This window comes from Orbicella faveolata, unplaced genomic scaffold, assembly GCF_042242905.1.
Source record: "Orbicella faveolata isolate gen_17 unplaced genomic scaffold, um_ofav_v1 contig_35, whole genome shotgun sequence".
In the NCBI taxonomy this organism is placed as follows: Eukaryota; Metazoa; Cnidaria; class Anthozoa; order Scleractinia; family Merulinidae; genus Orbicella; species Orbicella faveolata.
Window position 1 is genome coordinate 8,615,001 of NW_028301564.1, and position 17,936 is coordinate 8,632,936.

General features: G+C 39.3%; 1 protein-coding gene, 8 non-coding genes and 1 pseudogene across 9 annotated transcripts; 6 read left to right on the top strand and 4 right to left on the bottom strand.

Annotated features, from left to right (window-relative positions):
• Positions 1–1,590, top strand: part of LOC149103087 (uncharacterized) — a 2,692-nt pseudogene extending 1,102 nt beyond the window's left edge.
• LOC149103088 (uncharacterized) lies at positions 1,032–1,472 on the top strand. The gene has a single exon (XM_089274156.1). It carries the CDS (start codon positions 1,032–1,034, stop codon positions 1,470–1,472), a length of 441 nt encoding a protein of 146 aa, XP_089130282.1.
• Positions 1,591–2,006: 416 nt separating the features above from the next.
• Trnan-guu (transfer RNA asparagine (anticodon GUU)) lies at positions 2,007–2,080 on the top strand. Its single transcript has one exon. It is a non-coding gene; the product is annotated as a tRNA-Asn (tRNA).
• A 596-nt stretch (positions 2,081–2,676) lies between these two features.
• Positions 2,677–2,749, top strand: Trnav-uac (transfer RNA valine (anticodon UAC)). The gene has a single exon. It is a non-coding gene; the product is annotated as a tRNA-Val (tRNA).
• Positions 2,750–7,084: 4,335 nt separating this feature from the next.
• On the bottom strand, positions 7,085–7,158 carry Trnat-ugu (transfer RNA threonine (anticodon UGU)). Its single transcript has one exon. It is a non-coding gene; the product is annotated as a tRNA-Thr (tRNA).
• Positions 7,159–8,132: 974 nt separating this feature from the next.
• On the top strand, positions 8,133–8,204 carry Trnap-ugg (transfer RNA proline (anticodon UGG)). Its single transcript has one exon. It is a non-coding gene; the product is annotated as a tRNA-Pro (tRNA).
• A 3,496-nt stretch (positions 8,205–11,700) lies between these two features.
• Positions 11,701–11,774, bottom strand: Trnan-guu (transfer RNA asparagine (anticodon GUU)). Its single transcript has one exon. It is a non-coding gene; the product is annotated as a tRNA-Asn (tRNA).
• A 243-nt stretch (positions 11,775–12,017) lies between these two features.
• Positions 12,018–12,089, top strand: Trnap-agg (transfer RNA proline (anticodon AGG)). Its single transcript has one exon. It is a non-coding gene; the product is annotated as a tRNA-Pro (tRNA).
• Positions 12,090–13,700: 1,611 nt separating this feature from the next.
• Trnav-uac (transfer RNA valine (anticodon UAC)) lies at positions 13,701–13,774 on the bottom strand. The gene has a single exon. It is a non-coding gene; the product is annotated as a tRNA-Val (tRNA).
• Positions 13,775–15,257: 1,483 nt separating this feature from the next.
• Trnai-gau (transfer RNA isoleucine (anticodon GAU)) lies at positions 15,258–15,330 on the bottom strand. The gene has a single exon. It is a non-coding gene; the product is annotated as a tRNA-Ile (tRNA).
• Positions 15,331–17,936: the final 2,606 nt, after the last annotated feature.

Here is a 17,936-nt window from a genome sequence, read left to right on the forward strand (position 1 = left end):
AACGACAACGAAAGTACGAATTGTGTTTGACTGTCCCGCTATATGCAATGGCATTTCTCTGAATGACATGATCTATGCTGGACCGATACTATAGCAAGATCTTTTCAACGTGCTTGTCTGTTTCCGTCGAAACCCTGTTGGTATCGCTTGTGACAAAAGAAATGTACCTCCAAATAGAGATTGAGGAGCAGTACCGTTCCCATTTCCGACTGTTGTGGAGAGACCTGGACCCCAGCCGAGAGCCGGACGTATTCGAGTTCAGCCGTGTAGTGTTTGGAAAGAATTCGGCCCCTATGGAGTCGCAGTTTGTAGCACAGGAGAACGCTCGAAGAAACCAAGACCGTTATCCCCTTGCCGCTGAAACCGTCCTTAAGTCAACCTACATGGACGACTCTATTGACAGTGTTGAAAATGACGAAGAAGGAGTGGAGCTGTACCGTAAATTGAAAGCGCAGTGGGGAATTGCCAACATGCATGCCAGAAAGTGGATCCCCAACTCACCAAAAGTTATCGAAGTCATTCCGATAGAAGAATGCGCTACAGAGATCGTGATAAACAGCGGCCAAGATCCTATAGTAAAGACACTAAAAATCTCGTGGAACAGCACCGAGGACTTGTTTACCGTAACCGCCTCTCCGGTTTCGCCAGATTTCCAGACAACAAAGCGAAACGTCCTACGTAAAGTGGCAACGATATTTGATCCTCTGGGATTTGTGTGCCCGTACTTTATTGTTGCCAATATTCTACTTCAGGAGCTGTGGATGCGAGGTTACGATTGGGATGACGAAGTACAAGATGAAATAGCCAACAAAATTGGAGATTGGTTCGAGCAGTTGAATAGTCTGAAATAGGTGAAGATTCCCCGATGCCTACGAAGTCCAGAGCCTGTCAAGTCGAAGCGCATTGTGACATTTGTTGACGCCTCTCAACAAGCTTATGTTGCAGCTGTTAATATCCGGTGCAAATATCATAACGATGCCGTCACTAGTCGCGTTATTGCAGCCAAGAGCAAAGTAGCACCGTTGACTCCGATGACAGTCCCTAGACTGGAGCTCATGGGCGCGATTCTTGGCCTGCGCTTAACACAGTCCTTGTTGACGGTCCTGGAAGTACCAATGCAGAGCGTGACGTTTTATTCTGACAGTACAGATGTCCTATGGTGGCTTCGAGGGCGTGGTGAAGACTTCCGATCCTTTGTAACGAACCGAATTGGTGAAATACAGATGTTCACCGAACCGTCACAGTGGCAGCACGTCTCTACCGAGGAGAATCCAGCCGATTTGTGCAAAAGAGGTGCAACCCCTTCAGGTTTAGCCGGGTGTTCCTTGTGGTGGAATAGCCCCGACTGGTTAACAAAGGATTCCAGTGAGTGGTCAAAGATGCCAGTCCTGAACAGACCTAGCGAAATGCCAGAGATAAAAACCTCAAAGAGGAAAGAGGACGCGAATGCCTTAGACCAATTACGAAACTGATTCCGCTTGGAATTAATTGATAGTCAGTTATTTAGAGACACACTAAGACTACCTCCCAGTGTGGGGAGGGGAAAAATGTTGAGAAGACAGGTCCGAAGTGGCGTGACGCGCGAATAGCGCGCGCGCGAAGGAAAACATTTTGAATTTAAGTTACGCGTACGTTCTTTGCGCGTACGAATTTAAGTTGCGTGGATGTTTTTTGACAGAGTTTTAGACAGTTTCCAGTGAGCAGTTGTTGTGCCTTTTAGAGAGTTTTGCGCCATTTGGAGTTTACCGTTTTACCGATTTTGAAGTGTTTTGGCCGAGTACCGTTTCCCTTTACCGCTCACGAACACTACCTTTTTCTGTTCAACTGGTACTGTAACACCTGTTATGTGTTGTCTCATTGGCCAAGATATTTACTATCCAAATCTTCCGGGTTTTCGCTTTTCATGTCTTTCGAGCATGATACAAGGTAGCAGAAACCTTACACAAGTTAAAATTTCATCCACAAAAATAAATTTGATGAAAATTGTACAAAATCGTTCGAAGGAAGTCTCCGTGGCGCAATCGGTTAGCGCATTGGGCTGTTAACCGAAAGGTTGGTGGTTCAAGTCCACCCGGGGACGGTTCTTTTTGTTTTCGTAATTATTTTCTATATAGTTAGAGTCAGGATTCCATCCATCCATCCTGTTTGCATAATTTTTAGTTGTAATACATGTAAGTAGATCTTCTCAAATAAACAGGTACTGCGCGGAAGTGATGTGAATAAACCGTTATTATCGTGATCGTGATCGTTGACGGTTGAAGTGAATTTGGCTGTAATTTTTCATAAAAGGGTACAAATCCGCCCATATTTGAGTAATCCAATTAGTCCTGTAATTTGTGCATTAAATATGAGGTCGTTATTCTTCAGTCAAATGTTTGTCCAATTAACATAATCATATCACCTCTATTACCGCCGCACGCGTTAATCGCCTGCCTCCGTGACTAGAAGCTAAAGGACTTGAACATACGTGTATCTTTTTTGTGATATATTAAAACGTTCGTTTCTAAACAGCATAACTTGACTTAGCCAATCGTTCAGTTCTAAATTAAGGATATCTAACACATTTGACGGCTAATATTGGCTTGCTCATTTGACGATTGACGGTAAAAATATTGCGGTTTTGACGGTTAATTTTTTGGTCGTATGACGGTTAATAGCAGCAACTATTCGTATCTGGTTTCCGTAGTGTAGTGGTTATCACGTCCGCTTTACACGCGGAAGGTCGCCGGTTCGAGCCCGGTCGGAAACATTTTTTTTAATTTTTTTTTTTTTTTTTTTTGACTTCGGCAGTGTTATTATGATTGCATGCTCGATTTCTTTATGAACTGTTTTATGGCATCTTATATTTTGAGGGTGAAAATATACTCAAGTAATAGTAATTTTGACCAGTAAATTAACCATAATTGAGAGATGTTAAAGTATAATAGCAGACAGTTAAGTTATTAAGTAGTTATTTTTCTGTTGTAAAATTATGACAATAGCTTGTACCATATATGCTCAAAAATGTTCAAAAATTCTTCCAAAACTAGTAATTTATTTTATCTAAGACTCTGTTTTTTCATGTAACAATCGGGGGATTAGCTCAAATGGCAGAGCGCCCGCTTTGCATGCGGGAGGTACCGGGATCGATGCCCGGATTCTCCATATAATATTATTTTACTCCAAAAGACAAACTTTAGATCAAGAGTGACTTTTTAATTGGCAAGTTACTTTCTTCAAAATTTTACAAATAGCAGTAAGTATTTTTAAATGCTCTAAATTCTTTAATGTGGTGTATTTAAATCTCCTCTTTCATTTTCGGTAACACTTGACGAAAACTGGTGAGCAGTTTATCAAAATAGCCTCGCAATAGTTAAGGCATCTGTACAATGGGGAATTAGCCCAAATGGTAGCGCGCACACTTCGCATGCGTTTACTACCCATGATAACACTTTTTTTTGTCTTTTTGTCTTTTTTGTTTGCAGTTCTTTTTTCTCATCTATCTGCTCATAAAACGCAGGTAGAGTGCCATAACTTCCTGCAACAAAATTACTGTATTACTCATCATCAGTATTGACTGTTATTCGGATTCTCCAATTTTTTTTTTTTTTTAATCAATTTGCCATTAAATATTTGTCTCACAAGTTGTGCATTGAAATTTTCTGTAGGAAACCGTGAACGCACCATACTCTCGATGTTAAGCAGATTTTCATTGAAAATATATTTATTGAATGCGATTGTTATTTACTTAAATCTTTAAGATGAGCTGGCTCACTGGTGGCGGAGCCTAAGTGCGGCTTCTTGCACACAAGGTGTCGTGGCGTCTCTAACAGTACGCCAAAATCCACAGTGGGAAACAATGGCGGCTGTACATTTTGCCACACTGAATGCATGGCGTACCTGGATTATCAATTAATATCTTTGCAACATTTGTTACTGTATTAAATTCATTGTGCACGCTGGGTTTAAAGCTTTAGAAAGTTTTCTGTGCATTTTTCAGGAGCGTTTATTACGGATATTGACGCTAAGAATTATTAGTAAATGCACCGGTCACAATCTTGTTCCCCACAGTGGATTTTTGGGGAAATTTTTACATAGGTTTCTTATCGCAACATCGACATGAAACCACAATCTTATAACTTAAGTTCCATTGTTTTTAATAAGTAATATTCATTCATTCATCGCAGATTCTTAGCAAAGCTATCGTTGTCTTCAGTTAATTTTCAATCTTCTTATTTCTGCTATAGAAACAGGGTGTGAAGAGAATCACACGTGCTGTCATCCTGCGCAGCTTTTTGCTTCGCTAATAGGACAACCAACGCAACTCTATTAACATGTTTATACTGCTTTTTTTAAAAGTAAATTAAAATTTCCTTTCCATTTTTGATAAGGACTAGATGGAAAACAAAGCAGGCCCGTTTTTAAAAAGTTTGAAATAAATTTTCATGGTTTAAAAAATTTGTGTAGCAGACCATTTACTTTTGCTTCGGTGAGCCTATTTCGGAGAGCCAAAACACACAGTTCGGAATGCGCGCGAGGAAGAAAATAACCCTGACCTGATCTTTTCACTCAAACCAAGCATTGTTTTTTTTTCGCTCGTTTCTGATACAACGAAGCTGCTCACGGCAGTGTTCAATGAAAGACCCCCATTGATATCTTTATACACTTGATCTTGAGGCTATATATAGTGTGTGGAATGAATTTTTATTGCGGAAAAGCTACAACTATCAGACAAATTTTAATTTGCAAATTTGAATATCTGTTAAGGATATTAAAGTATCTCAGAGAAACAATAATCTGACATCATTAAGCGTTTGCTGTATCTCACCGGACCCAACTTATGGTAAATTTCTTGTACAAAGGCAGTATAACATAATAAAAGACGGCACTGAGGTTAATGTGTCTGGTCCGTTAGCTCAGTCGGCAGAGCGTGGTGCTGATAACCCCAAAGTCGTAAGTTTGACCCTCACACGGACCAATATTTCTTTTAACTAAATCAACTGGAAAATACTATGTTAAGATTTTTATCTGATTTACCTGATTTCTCTTTTCCTAATCCTTGACCTTATTTCAATTAAAAACCTGTTTTTATATATTTTTTTGATCGCTACAAAACAAAAGGACTAGATCAAATTTTCCTTTGTCTATAATGTTACTACATGTAGCTGAGAACCCGGGGAGGGGGGTACTTCAGGGATTTCTGGGTGGAGATGTTCCGCTGGGACCCCAGTTAAAAATATCCAGTAGTGTTTTATGATAGTCATCTATCGACGCTGTTGAGGCTGAGTTGCAAAAGTTTAAACCTGCCGATTTCATTTTTTTATATTTTTGAGTGGCAATTCCTGGTTTCCTTAGTGTAGATAAAATCTTCAACCAACTGGTCAGTTTCGTGAAAAATGATACTCTATTCTAGACCCAAACGCTCTGATTTATGAACACCATGCTAGAGTAAACTGCTTGAAAACCATACCCTTTACTGCGGCACTCACCTATATAGCCCATATATGGCAGTATTCTCCCCCCCGGGGGGGGGGGGGGGGCTGGAAAGTACCGGTTTGAAAAATATGGATGCCAACAGAAACAGGGGCACCCAACGGATGGTTTCGGTAAATTATCTGTTCGGAAGGCCTTTAATCCCCTCTGATTTTCTTGAGAGAATTGGCACCTCGAACTTTCGTGATATGAGAAATTTAACGTCTGTTGTTTTCGGACTGTTGAAAATGTCGTTTTGGGTACCGAAAAAAGGTCAGCTATCATTTTCGGAAAGGCGATAAGACCTAAGGTTTTCGGGAAATGGACAAAAAAGCCCTAATAAATTCGAGAATACTCAAGTTCCCCTAGAATATCCGAACAGATAACACTTTTTTAGTGCAACCTAAAATTAACCTACAGAGCTTTAAAAGTACTCCAGATAGCCTAAAACAGCGCCTAACAGCACTCGAGAGAAAACGGTCGTTGGGTGCCCCTGCAGAAACACTTGATTTAGCCATATTCTAATATAAAGAGGCTTCATTTTGGTCAGTTAGAATTGTTTGCACAAAAATGAAAGAAATTTGTTTTATTGGGGGAAGGTAATTCACTGTTTCATATGGCATAAGCCATCGTAGCTTGTTTATTCGTTTTGATGTCGTGTTCAGAGTATTTAAAAAAGGGCCTCTCCGGGAGTCGAGCCCGGGACCTACCGCGTGTGAGGCGGACGTGATAGTCACTACACTACGGAAACCTCGGTGAACCTCTAGTGATCTTAAAACGAGGTATTTCTAAACCACGTTAACGTGGTACTATGATCAAATTTTACTCCTTGAATTTTTGGGTGAATCACATGGAATTCCACAAAATATTAAAAACGCCGTTTGCCGCTTGCAAATATCTGCATTAGTTCCGGAGATATTTAAGTTTGAAAAATGTGTAAAATATGCAAATGAAAGACAGCTCAATATTATATCGGATATATAAATAAAGCTATCTTGGTCAATTTGGAGCGGAAACCAGTGAACCATTGTTTCCAGGGCAACTAACTGTTTTCCATTCCCCTCCAATCTGATTCAAATATTTTAGTGATTTTCAGCTGGAAAAACATTAAACGAGGCCACAAACACCACCTAACATACTTATATGCTAGCTGGATCATGCAGATGAGGCACCACTGGCAAATATCAAATGGAACGCCAAAGGTGGCCAGAAAAGCTTTTAATATCGAGGAGGTGTGGACCCTAGCATGTTCCCATGGTAACAGAACTGTTTAGCTCATATTGTGGAGCACATCTAATAGAATCTCACCGCATATTTGCGCATTTTAAAATCTTGAATATCTCTGGAACGAAAAAAGATCTTTGAAATAGTAAACAGCGTTTTCTTCTCGTACAGTCTACTTTTTTGTGTTTTAAAATGGCTTAGATAGGAAAGATGCGAATTTCATGATATATAGTAGCACTTTAAATGTACCGTCATGTAATTTTTTCAGTCAACCCCTTCGTGGCCCTTAAATATAAAACTATTATTGGATAACACAACCTTACAAAAATTCCCTGTTAAACAATATGTGAAGCTTCGATGAACAAAAGTAATGAAAAAGTATTGAGAATTAAAACGTTCGACCCCTCTAAGGCACCGATGGGATTTGAACTCATGACCTCCTGTTTACAAGACAGGCGCTCTAACCAACTGAGCTACGGCGACTTCATGGATTTGAGAAAGAAACATCTGGTAGCAAGGAAAGAGATTTGTGTTCTCTTCATAATAGAATTATTGTTAAAATTAAGAACTGTGTGGTTTTTTTTTCCTTATGTGGGGGTAATGATTGTGTTTCTATGTCTGTTTCACTGCTTGGCTTTTTTTTGCATTCTGATCAGATAAGGGATAAAATTGGTTTCATTTTTTTCAGACATTTGACCAACTGATCGCAATCGTTCGCTTGTTGATATTCATGGTTTTGTGACGTCTGTCAATCAAGACGGGCATGTTCTTTTTTTTTTTTTTTTCTTTTTTCATCTTGTAGCTTGTACCGAGAAAGCAACAAATTTAATTGCGTTTTTGAAATATGTAATTTCTGACGATCGAGGGACGAATTACTCAGAGATTACTATTCTGAGAGCATGACGGAGAGGCTCGCGGGTTGTCCTGGGATGTTTAAGGACTTTTTTGCCTTTTGGCAGGAGACTTACGTCATTCTTGATCGGTCAGTCTTCGTGTTTATCCAAAATTTTATTAAGCTTTGTTTTAACAGCGTCTTGTAAAATGTTCTAGCTTATCGATTTGTACCCTTTCCTCGGGGTTCTGAGGAGTACGTTTCTACACATTTTTTAACCATAACTTAAGGGTACGCTTTTAGTAGTTTTTCGTATTTGGCGTAGCACAGGTTCTAATTGTTAGAACCAACAGTTTTAATTTGCAAGGAGATAGATTTTCTTATTAGACGGAATACATTTGCATCAGATAGCTGACTGACGCATCCTCAATAAACTATTCCCATTGAATGTCTCGTGTTAGTGCTGAGTCAGAATTGCTTTATTGGCATGACGCGGAAAACTCCGTTAATCAGCGGAGTTGGACTGGTAACTACAACACAACACAGAACAGGTATATATCAAAACACCAGCTGAGTTAAGGGAGTAGCAGATTAAAGCATTTGTCTGAACATATACTGTATGTCTGGCCTGTTGGTCTAGTGGCATGATTCTCGTTTTGGGTGCGAGAGGTCCCGGGTTCGACTCCCGGACAGGCCCAAATTGTTTTTCTTTTCAAGTAATAATTAAAATAATGATAATCAACGGTGTTCTTCATTGGGGCCCTACGACTGTTCTCAGATGAGTTTACACATGTGATGCAACAACATTTACATAAATCTGAACTTCGAAAAACAAAGTATTTTTCAAGCTGTAGGTATGGATGGGACACTCACTCGATCTTTCCCTCGCTCGTTCGCTTCCTATTAGACTTTTCGTGTGTCCACCAACCATTGTAAATCCCAGAAGAGTTTGGAGGTAACCGGTCTTAAGTTAGAATTTTCGTCACAGCCCAAAGGCTGCCCAAGCGGTTTTAACATGTGCATTTTCATCATTCAAGAAAACATCAACGCAATGCGCGTGCTAACATTATGTGCGGGAGAACTGGATACTATATCTAAAAATAGTTTGAGAGGAATTATGTTGAGACATATTTGGGATTAACTATCTCACTCTTCATTCTCTCCTGATACCCGGCGAAATGTTTAAGCGAACTGCTAAATTACTCTACACCCTCAAAGATGTTCACATCGGCGCTATGCAATAATCTGGGTTAAGGTTATGGTTTGTTTGGAATGGAATGGTTTGATTTCACCATCTTTCCTTTTCGCCAAATCTTGTCAGCAAAACGTATTAAAGAAATTAGTTGGTTCGTAATTATTCCATTTAAAATACCCTGGAACAAAACAACTGAACAGAAAAGTTTAAAACGATGGTTTTAGTCGTTGGATGATATGAAAAGCGTTATTTAACACAAAAATTGCATTCAACCGTCAACTAATTGCGAATATACGTTTGGTTTCTCCGACTGAAACTCGTACATTTCTTGCTACCAATCCACTAACAATCAGTAACATAAGCTTTTTTAAGTTCATAGCGCGGTAGCGTTATTTAAGGCATCGATCTTAATATGAAGTTACCGAAGGATAAAAAATTAAATAAGCTCAGTTAGACGTCAATGTCTTTCCGTTTATTTTTGTTTGTTGGCCATGGCTCAAAATTTTCAAAGAGCTGGCTACTGTTGGGTAGCAAGATATCGTCTCATTGAAAAAATCAAAGGAGACCTATGGCCAAACTCGTGGATTAGGTAATCTAGAGATGAAACATATTAGTGAACTTGCAATTACTGGTGTATTATTAAATGCTGTTAAAACAAGGCGGGTTTGTACCATGTAAGGTCGCACTTAACTCACAAAGTGTAGGCTTTTTTCGTTGGCTTTGTTTTGCACACATATCACAAAGACATACGTCCAGAATAGCTAGGGTGGCAAAATTGCAACAAAACATGGAGTGGTAAAGACTAAGGGTTCTTGGGTCACAGAGGACACTCCTGTCCAACAAATCATAGAATACTCTTCCCCCCTCCCCCCTTTCCCTCAAACCTAGATCTTGATGTTGATCTGCCTGCTAGAAAAATTGGCATGTATTCAAGTGGTAGGAGCTCACAAACGTTTCATTGCATTTCATTCAAGGTTATAGGTAAGGTTTCTTATGAGACAGCACTTTTTTTCCAAGTTGGAACCGCTTGTCTCTATATATATTGCACGTAAAATAAATCAAAATAAGTAGACTCTTTTGCAACGGTTTTCAGTGTTGATCCGACAAATCTGTCGACCATAAATATGTGTTCCAACAATAATAATAACAGCTTTATTGAAGTGTCAATGTATTTAGTATTAACTAATAATTGGGGACAAGCTCCGAGGGGGTTTCTTTCGTTTTGTTATCTTTTCAATCAGGAAGCAAAAGTGTAAACAAAAGACAGGGTAAACATCATTTAGGCTTATCAAAGTCAAGTATTTGGGAGTTTCTTTCCAAGTTTATGTGCATTTCACATCCCACTTAGAGTTCAGATCAATGTACTAAAATAAACAAGACAAGTATAGAGAACACAGCTTTAATCTAAACTTAAATCGATGCCGGTTGAACATGGACAACTCAGCCTGAAAAACTTATTGAATGTTTAAACTGCAAAGCGGTGAACGAAGGTCCTGCTTGATTGAACGTTGGATCTCACAGCAGATCTAATCAGCCAACCTTGAAAAGTAAAACGATAATACGTCACTACTGCAAGGCTGACACAACGTCGTAGAGTTAAAACAATATTTCGGCTAGCTGGTTTAGATGTTACTAAATTATAAGAATGAAATTACAATATTATACAATGGTGCCGATGTTTCTCTTGTATTCAATAACTGTTTCGTTCATTAAAAGTTGTTCGTTTCGCTCATATAAGCTCATTATGGTCGAGGAATAAGACACATTCTCATCAAAGCATACCACATTAGCTTTTCAGGTCACTTTCCAGCAAACAAATGCACATCTGGTCATTTTGAACGCCTGGACGACTCAAATGCTCCTGAAATTCAGCCTTCAAGTTGGCCATAGTACTAATTCGAACATTCGAAGTCAACTCCACTTCAATTTAGCGAAACACCTAATATTAACTGACTGCACGGTTACTATTTCAATATGCCGTCGGGCGCGGTTATTATTCCGACATGGTGCTCTCGTTCGGGCGGACTAATTACGAGCAGTGTCTACACCTGAGTGAGTGAGTGAGTGAGCGAGTGACACATTTGCGTATCGCAGTCCCCGCAAGAAACACGTTTCTACGCTTCGCGTATCCACGAGTTTAAAAAAGGTTGTTTCTGGCCAGGCTCGAACCGGCGTAGTTCCACGTGTAAAGCGGACGTGATAACCACTACACTACGGAAACCGGTTACCAATGAAAGCAGCCATACTCAGTGGTGTGCCAATCAGGAACTGGTAGTTTCTAGTTTTTTGATCAGGGAGACAGAAAAAGTCAGTCTAGGAAGTACAACAAAGAGTTAAACATCTGCCTACTTCTCGCGATGCTCAATATTGAAGTTTTTCAAAAACAACGTTATCCGCCTTGTTTTTAACGTTAGGCAGAGGATCTCAATGGGGTTAACCGTCAAATGGCCAAGACATTAACCGTCAACCGTCAAAACCGCAATATTTTTACCGTCAACCGTCACATGAGCGAGCCAATATTAGCCGTCAAATGTCTCAGATATCCTTAATTAAGAACTAAACGATTGAGTATGGGCAAAGTATCCTGTTTATAACGGAGTGTTTTAATATATCACAAAAAGTATGCTTATGTTTAAGTCGTTTAACTTCTAGTCACGGGAGCAGGCGATTAATGCGCGTGGCGGTAATAGAGTTAATAAGACAAACATTTGAAAACTAAGGGCGTAACATTGAATGCACAAATTATAGTACTAATTGGATTATTTAAATATGGACAAATTTGCACTCTTTTATGAAAAATTACAGCCAAATTTGCTTCAACCGTCAAAAAACCAATAATGATAACAATCACAATAATAACAGTTTATTCACATCACATCCGCGCAGTGGCTGTTTGTTTGAGAAGACCTACTAACATGTAATACCACTTCAAATTATGCTAACAGGATGGAGTCTTGACGCTAACTATATAGAAAACAATTATCAAAACAGAAAGAATCGTCCCCGGGTGGGCTTGAACCACCAACCTTTCGGTTAACAGCCGAACGCGCAAACCGATTGCGCCACGGAGACTTACTTTCAGAGAATTTTGAAAAATTTTCATCAAATTTATTTTTGTGGATGAAATTTTAACTTGCGTAAGATTTCTGCTAAATTATTGTATCTTGCTCGAAAGACATGAAAAGCGAAAAACCAGAGAAGTTGCATAGTAACTGTCTTAGTCAATAAGCCAACAAATAACTGGTGTTATATAGTGCCAGTTCAATAGAGAGAAGTAGGTTAAGACCTTTATCAAATAAATCCTTAACCACGTTTGGCCTGTTGGTCTAGTGGCATGATTCTCGCTTAGGGTGCGAGAGGTCCCGGGTTCGACTCCCGGACAGGCCCAAATTGTTTTTCTAAAAATAAATAAATAATAATAATTAAAATAATCATAACAATAATTTTTTAGCAAACTAGTATTTTCCAAATTCTAGGTATGGTTGAGACATTCACTCGCTCTTTCCCTCTCTCCTTCGCTTCCTGTGAGACTTTTCGTGAATCCGCTGATCAATTTAAAGCGAATTTTAGACACAGCCCAAGAGAATCCCAAGCGGTTTTAATACGTGCATTTTCATCCTCCAAGAAAACATCAACGCAACGCGCGTCAGCGCTAACATTATCCGCGGGAGAACTGGCTACTAAAAATAGTTTGAGAGGAATTACCTTGCTCTCCTGATACCGGCGAAATGTTTAAGCAACCTGCCAAAATACTCTACACCCTCAAAGATGTTCACATCAGGCTATACAATAACAGCGGAGCTCCGGCAGCCCGAGGGGCCGCCAAGCGGAGCCCCATGCTCATATAGGAAAGAAAAGGAAACCCATGAGTTGATTTTCTCATGGTTATCATGGCTAGCGGTATTGCTCATGGGCGCGTACGCACGACGACGACGACGGCGACGGCGAAGTTGCCCAACATGGCGGTCATACTCCAAATAATAGGTTGACAGAGACATGTAGCCTTGGTCTACCGTGTACTTCCTTGATATTGGACATCCATGTTATAATCAATTGACACATGTCAAAGCAAGGTATCCGCTGACCAGTATCACGTGACCATATCGCGGGCTCCTCGAGGTCACGCGTTTTTTTGAAGTTGACCGCTGACCAAGTGCTGGTTTCGATTGGATCGCGGGCTCATATTGGGTTAGCTTGTTGGAAACAGGGCAGGATTGTTCAGAAGCCGGTTTACGCTAACCCAGGATTAAAAGCTAATCGAATTATAACTTTTTCTTCTATCCAAATGTATTTTGCTGTTTTGTTTTGTGTATATGGTAATTATTAAAACTCAAAACAGAAGGCCAAACAATATACAGTACAATAGTACAATATACACTACAAAGTTACAAAACTTAAATCAAAATTCTACCTTTTTCTGGGTTAGCTTAATCGGGCTTTGAACAACCCGACCCAGGAGCTACGCTTTTAGGCTGGCCTAAATCTATATATTAGGGGTTAAGGTTATGGATTGTTTGGACTGATGCGATCATGAAGTGGTCGATGTCATCGTCTTATTTTTCGCCAGATCTTATTAGCAAAGCGTAAAAAAGAAATTGATTAGTTATTCCATTTAAATTACCTTGGAGCAAAACAAAATGAACGGAAAAGTTTAAAGCGATGGTTTTTGTCCTTGGGTCATTTGAAAGCTTTCATTTAACACAGAAATTGCATTCAACCGTCATTTTATAGCAGAGAGACTTTTGGTTTCTCCAGCTGAAACTCATACATTTCTGGCTACCAATCCACTAACAATCAGCAACATAAGCTTTGTTAAGATCATAGCTCGATAGCGTTATTTATTTATATGAAGTTGCTGAAGGATAAAAAATTAAATAAGCTCAGTTACGTCAACACCTTTCGTTTTTTTCTTTTTGTTTTGTTTTCGCTGACTCAAAATTTTGTAAGAGCTGGCTAGAGTTGGTAGCAAGATTTAGTGTCGTAGAAAAAACAATCATGTGTTTCCGGCCTGGCTCGAACCGGCGACATTCCGCGTGTAAAGCGGACGTGATAACCACTACACTACGGAAAGCTGTTACGACTGAAAGCTGTATTGCTCAGTGGTGTGTTAATCAGGAACTCGTAGTTTCTAGTTTTTTGATCAGGAAGGCAGAAAAAATAAGTCTACGAAGTACAGCAAACAGTTGAACATTTGCCTACTTTTCACGATGTTCAATATTGAAGGTTTTCAAAGACGATGCTATCCTTGTTTTAGCGTTAGACAGAGGATCTCAGTGGAGTTAACCGTCAACCGTCAAATGAGCAAGCCAATATTAGCCGTCAAATGTCTCAGATATCCTTAATCAAGAACTAAACGAATCACTATGGGAAATTTATGCTGTTTAGAAATGAACGTTTTAATACACCACAAAAAGATACGCTTATGTTCAAGTCCTTCAACTTTTAGTTATGGGAGCGGGTGATTAAAGCGCGCAGCGGTGTGGTGATGTAATTACCTTAATTAGGCAAACAGTCAAAGATTAAAGAATTCATAATAAATGCACAAATTATAGGACTAATTGGATTACTCAAATACGGGCAAATTTGTACCCTTTTATAAAATATTACAGCCAAATTTGCTTCAACCGTCAAAAAACCAATAATGATAACCATCACGATAATAACGGTTTATTCACATCACACCCGCGCAGTGGCTGTTTGTCTGAATAGACCTACTTACATGCAATACAACTAAAAATTACGCTAACAGGATGGATGGATGGAATCCTGACGCTAACTATATAGAAAATAATTATCAAAACAAAAAGAACCGTGCCCGGGTGGGCTTGAACCACCAACCTTTCGGTTAACAGCCGAATGCGCTAACCGATTGCGCCATGGAGACTTCCATGAAAACATTTTGAACAATTTTCATCAAATTTTTTGGAAGAAATTCTAACTTGCGTAAGGTTTCTGTTACATTATTGTATCTTGCTCGAAAGACATGAAAAGCAAAAAACCGGGGGAGTTGGGTAGTAACTGTCTTGGCCAATGAGACAACACAAAACAGGTGTTATAGAACCAGTTCGACAGAGAGAAGTAGATTTAGACCTTTGTCAAATGACGTTCAACCATGTTTGGCCTGTTGGTCTAGTGGGTGCATTGTGAGAGGTGCCGGTTCGACTCCCGGACAGGCCCTTTGTAATACTCTTTTGTCAATGAACACAACATAATAACGAAGCAGGCAATATTACGATGGTTTTTGTGACGTCACAACGGCCATATGAAACAACGGAACACCTTCCTCCTTTTTTTGCAGACAATTCCAACTGACTACCATGAAACCCTAGATTAAAATATCACTTAACCAACTGTTTCTGTTGGCCGGGAAACATTTCCAACGACTTCTAGGGAAACATTAATCTAAAGTAATTTTGATCTAGACCTCTTGTTTTAAATCGATTAGGAGGAATAGACTAATGAAAAAAAAAAAATACAGGAAAAGAGAAATCAGAGTACAGTCAGTTAGAAATCTTAAAATAGTATTTTCCAGCTGGTTTACTTAAAAGGAAAAGTTGGTCCGTGTGAGGGTCGAACTCACGACCTTGGCGTTATCAGCACCACGCTCTACCGACTGAGCTAACGGACCAGACACATCATCCTCGTGCCGTTTTTTATTAAGTACTACTGCCTTTGAACAAGAACCGCCGTTGTCAAAAGTTTGACCTGATGAGGAACAGCACCCGCTCATTGGCCTTGTTCAAACTGATTTGGTTTTATTCTTTAAGATGTATGTATATATTGTTAACGTGCTTTCTCAAATGATGAGGACATTTTTGTTGAAATATAGTTATCCCGAAATTATTTATTGGCAGTTGTTTCTTGTATACTTTCCAATAATGTCTCGTGAATATCAGTAGCTTGTGTTCTAAATAACAAGGAACTAGAATGAAAAGCAACATATTAATTTTATTAATTATGTTTTTCTAAAATGAAATTCTAAGTAAATTTTTTGGAAAAAACTTAAACCTAGTTACCAGGTCATGCCTCAAACATTGGTTTTTCAATAGTTATAGCACCTTTCAATAGTTAGAGCACCTTTCGGTATATTTGTCGCGCGGTACTGTTTTACGCTTTCGTAACGCAACCTTTCTCAAAACTGCTCTATAACACAGATAACACAAAGATTCTTTGAAGAATTACTCTTTCCTTTGCGACTTTCTTTATTGTAACCTGGCAGTTAAAGGTTTAATTTCATCTTTTGGAACTGAAATTGACGCCCTCCTTTGGCACGGAATGGTAAGGAAAGGTTAAATGGCCGCACCCGGGCCTTGCTAGCCCACACACTGCAGATCTAATCCCAGCCTTCGTTGTATTAAACAACTGAGAGTATGCTAGTCCATCGTAGTTATCCGTCCACACCCCCAGTCCCCCACTTTGGAGCGAACTACTCTTACAGCAATGAAAGAAGAAAGAAATATAAATTCATCAAAACGAGACTGAAGTCGACCAAAGAAATGTCGTTAAACTAACGCGACAAATGCAATCCAGGGCGTCTATTTACATTTAAGTAATGTTTTAAAAGCACTTTATACTCTGATAAAACATGGGTTTTTGACCAATCAGAGCGTGCGCAGGGTCCTATCTATATTATAATGGTCATTTATTCGCAATTGGTCATTTTGAACGCCTGGACGAGTCAAATGTTCATGAAATTCAGCGCTCAAGTAGGCCATAGTAATAATTCGAACATTCGAAGTCAACTCAACTTCAATTTAGCGAAACACCTAACATTAATGGTCGTGTAAAAGCTACAAAATCGTCAATTCGGGCTGGTACGATACATCCTTTGAGTAGTAACCGCGCACACACGATAGCGAGGATCGCGCTGACTGCACGGTTACTATTCCAATATGGCGTCGGGCTCGGTTACTAGTCCAACATTGCGTCGGCCTCGGGCGTTCTCGTTCGGGCCGACTAATTACGAACAGTGTCTACACCTGAGTGAGTGAGTGACACATTTGCATATCGGAGTCCCCGCAAGAAACACGTTTCTACTCTTCGCGTATCCACGATTTTAAAAATTACAGCCAAATTTGCTTCAACCGTCAAAAAACCAGTAATGATAACGATCGCGATAATAACGGTTTATTCACATCACATCCGCGCAGTGGCTGTTTGTTTGAGAAGACCTACTAAGACCTACTAACATGACCTACAACTAAAAATTACGCTAACGGGATGGACTCTTGACGCTAACTATATAGAAAACAATTATCAAAACAGAAAGAATCGTCCCCGGGTGGGCTTGAACCACCAACCTTTCGGTTATAATTAACAGTCGAACGCGCTAGCCGATTGCGCCACGGAGACTTCCATGGAGGGAGTTCTGTACGATTTTTATCAAATTGAATTGTGTGGATGAAATTTTAACTTGCGTAAGGTTTCTGCCACATTATTGTATCTTGCTCGAAAGACATGAAAAGCGAAAAACCAGGGAAGTTGGATAGTAACTGTCTTAGCCAATAAGCCAACAAATAACTGGTGTTATAGTACCAGTTCAATAGGTACCGGGATCGATGCCCAGATTCTCCATATAATATTATTTTACTTCAAAAGACTGGACAAAGTTCAGATCAACACTGATTTTTTAATAGTATATGGCAAGTTATTTTCTTCAAAATTTTACAAATAGCAGTAAGTCTATTTTATTGTTCTAAATTAGTTAATCTGGTGTATTTAAATCTCCGTTTTCATTTTCGGTAAAACCTGACGAAAACTGGTAACCCGTTTTTCACCACAGCCTCGTAATAGCTAAGGCATCTATACAATGGGGGACTAGCTCAAATGGTAGAGCGCCCGCTTCGTATGCGGGAAGTACCGGGATCGATACCCGGATTCTCCAAATTCAAGATTTTTGCTACCCATGTTAACATTTTTGTTTTTGTCTTGTTGTCTTTTCTGTTTGCAGTTCTTTCTTCCTCATTTATCTACTCATAAAAAGCAGGTAGTGTGCCATAACTTCCTGCACAAAATTACTGTATTACTCATCATCAGTATTGACTGTTATTCGGATTCTCAATTTTGTCATTGGATAGTTGTTTTTCATTGTTATAGCTTAAAACGTGCATTGAAATTTTCAGTAGTAAACCGTGAATGCACCATACTCTCAATGTTAAGCAGATTTTCATTAAAAATAAATTTATTGAATGCGATTATTATTTTCTTAAAGCTTTAAGAAGAGCTGGCTCACTA

Excerpts from the sequence above, each read along its gene's own strand:
- LOC149103088 (XM_089274156.1), top strand. The coding sequence starts at position 1,032 with ATGACAGTCCCTAGACTGGAGCTCATGGGCGCGATTCTTGGCCTGCGC.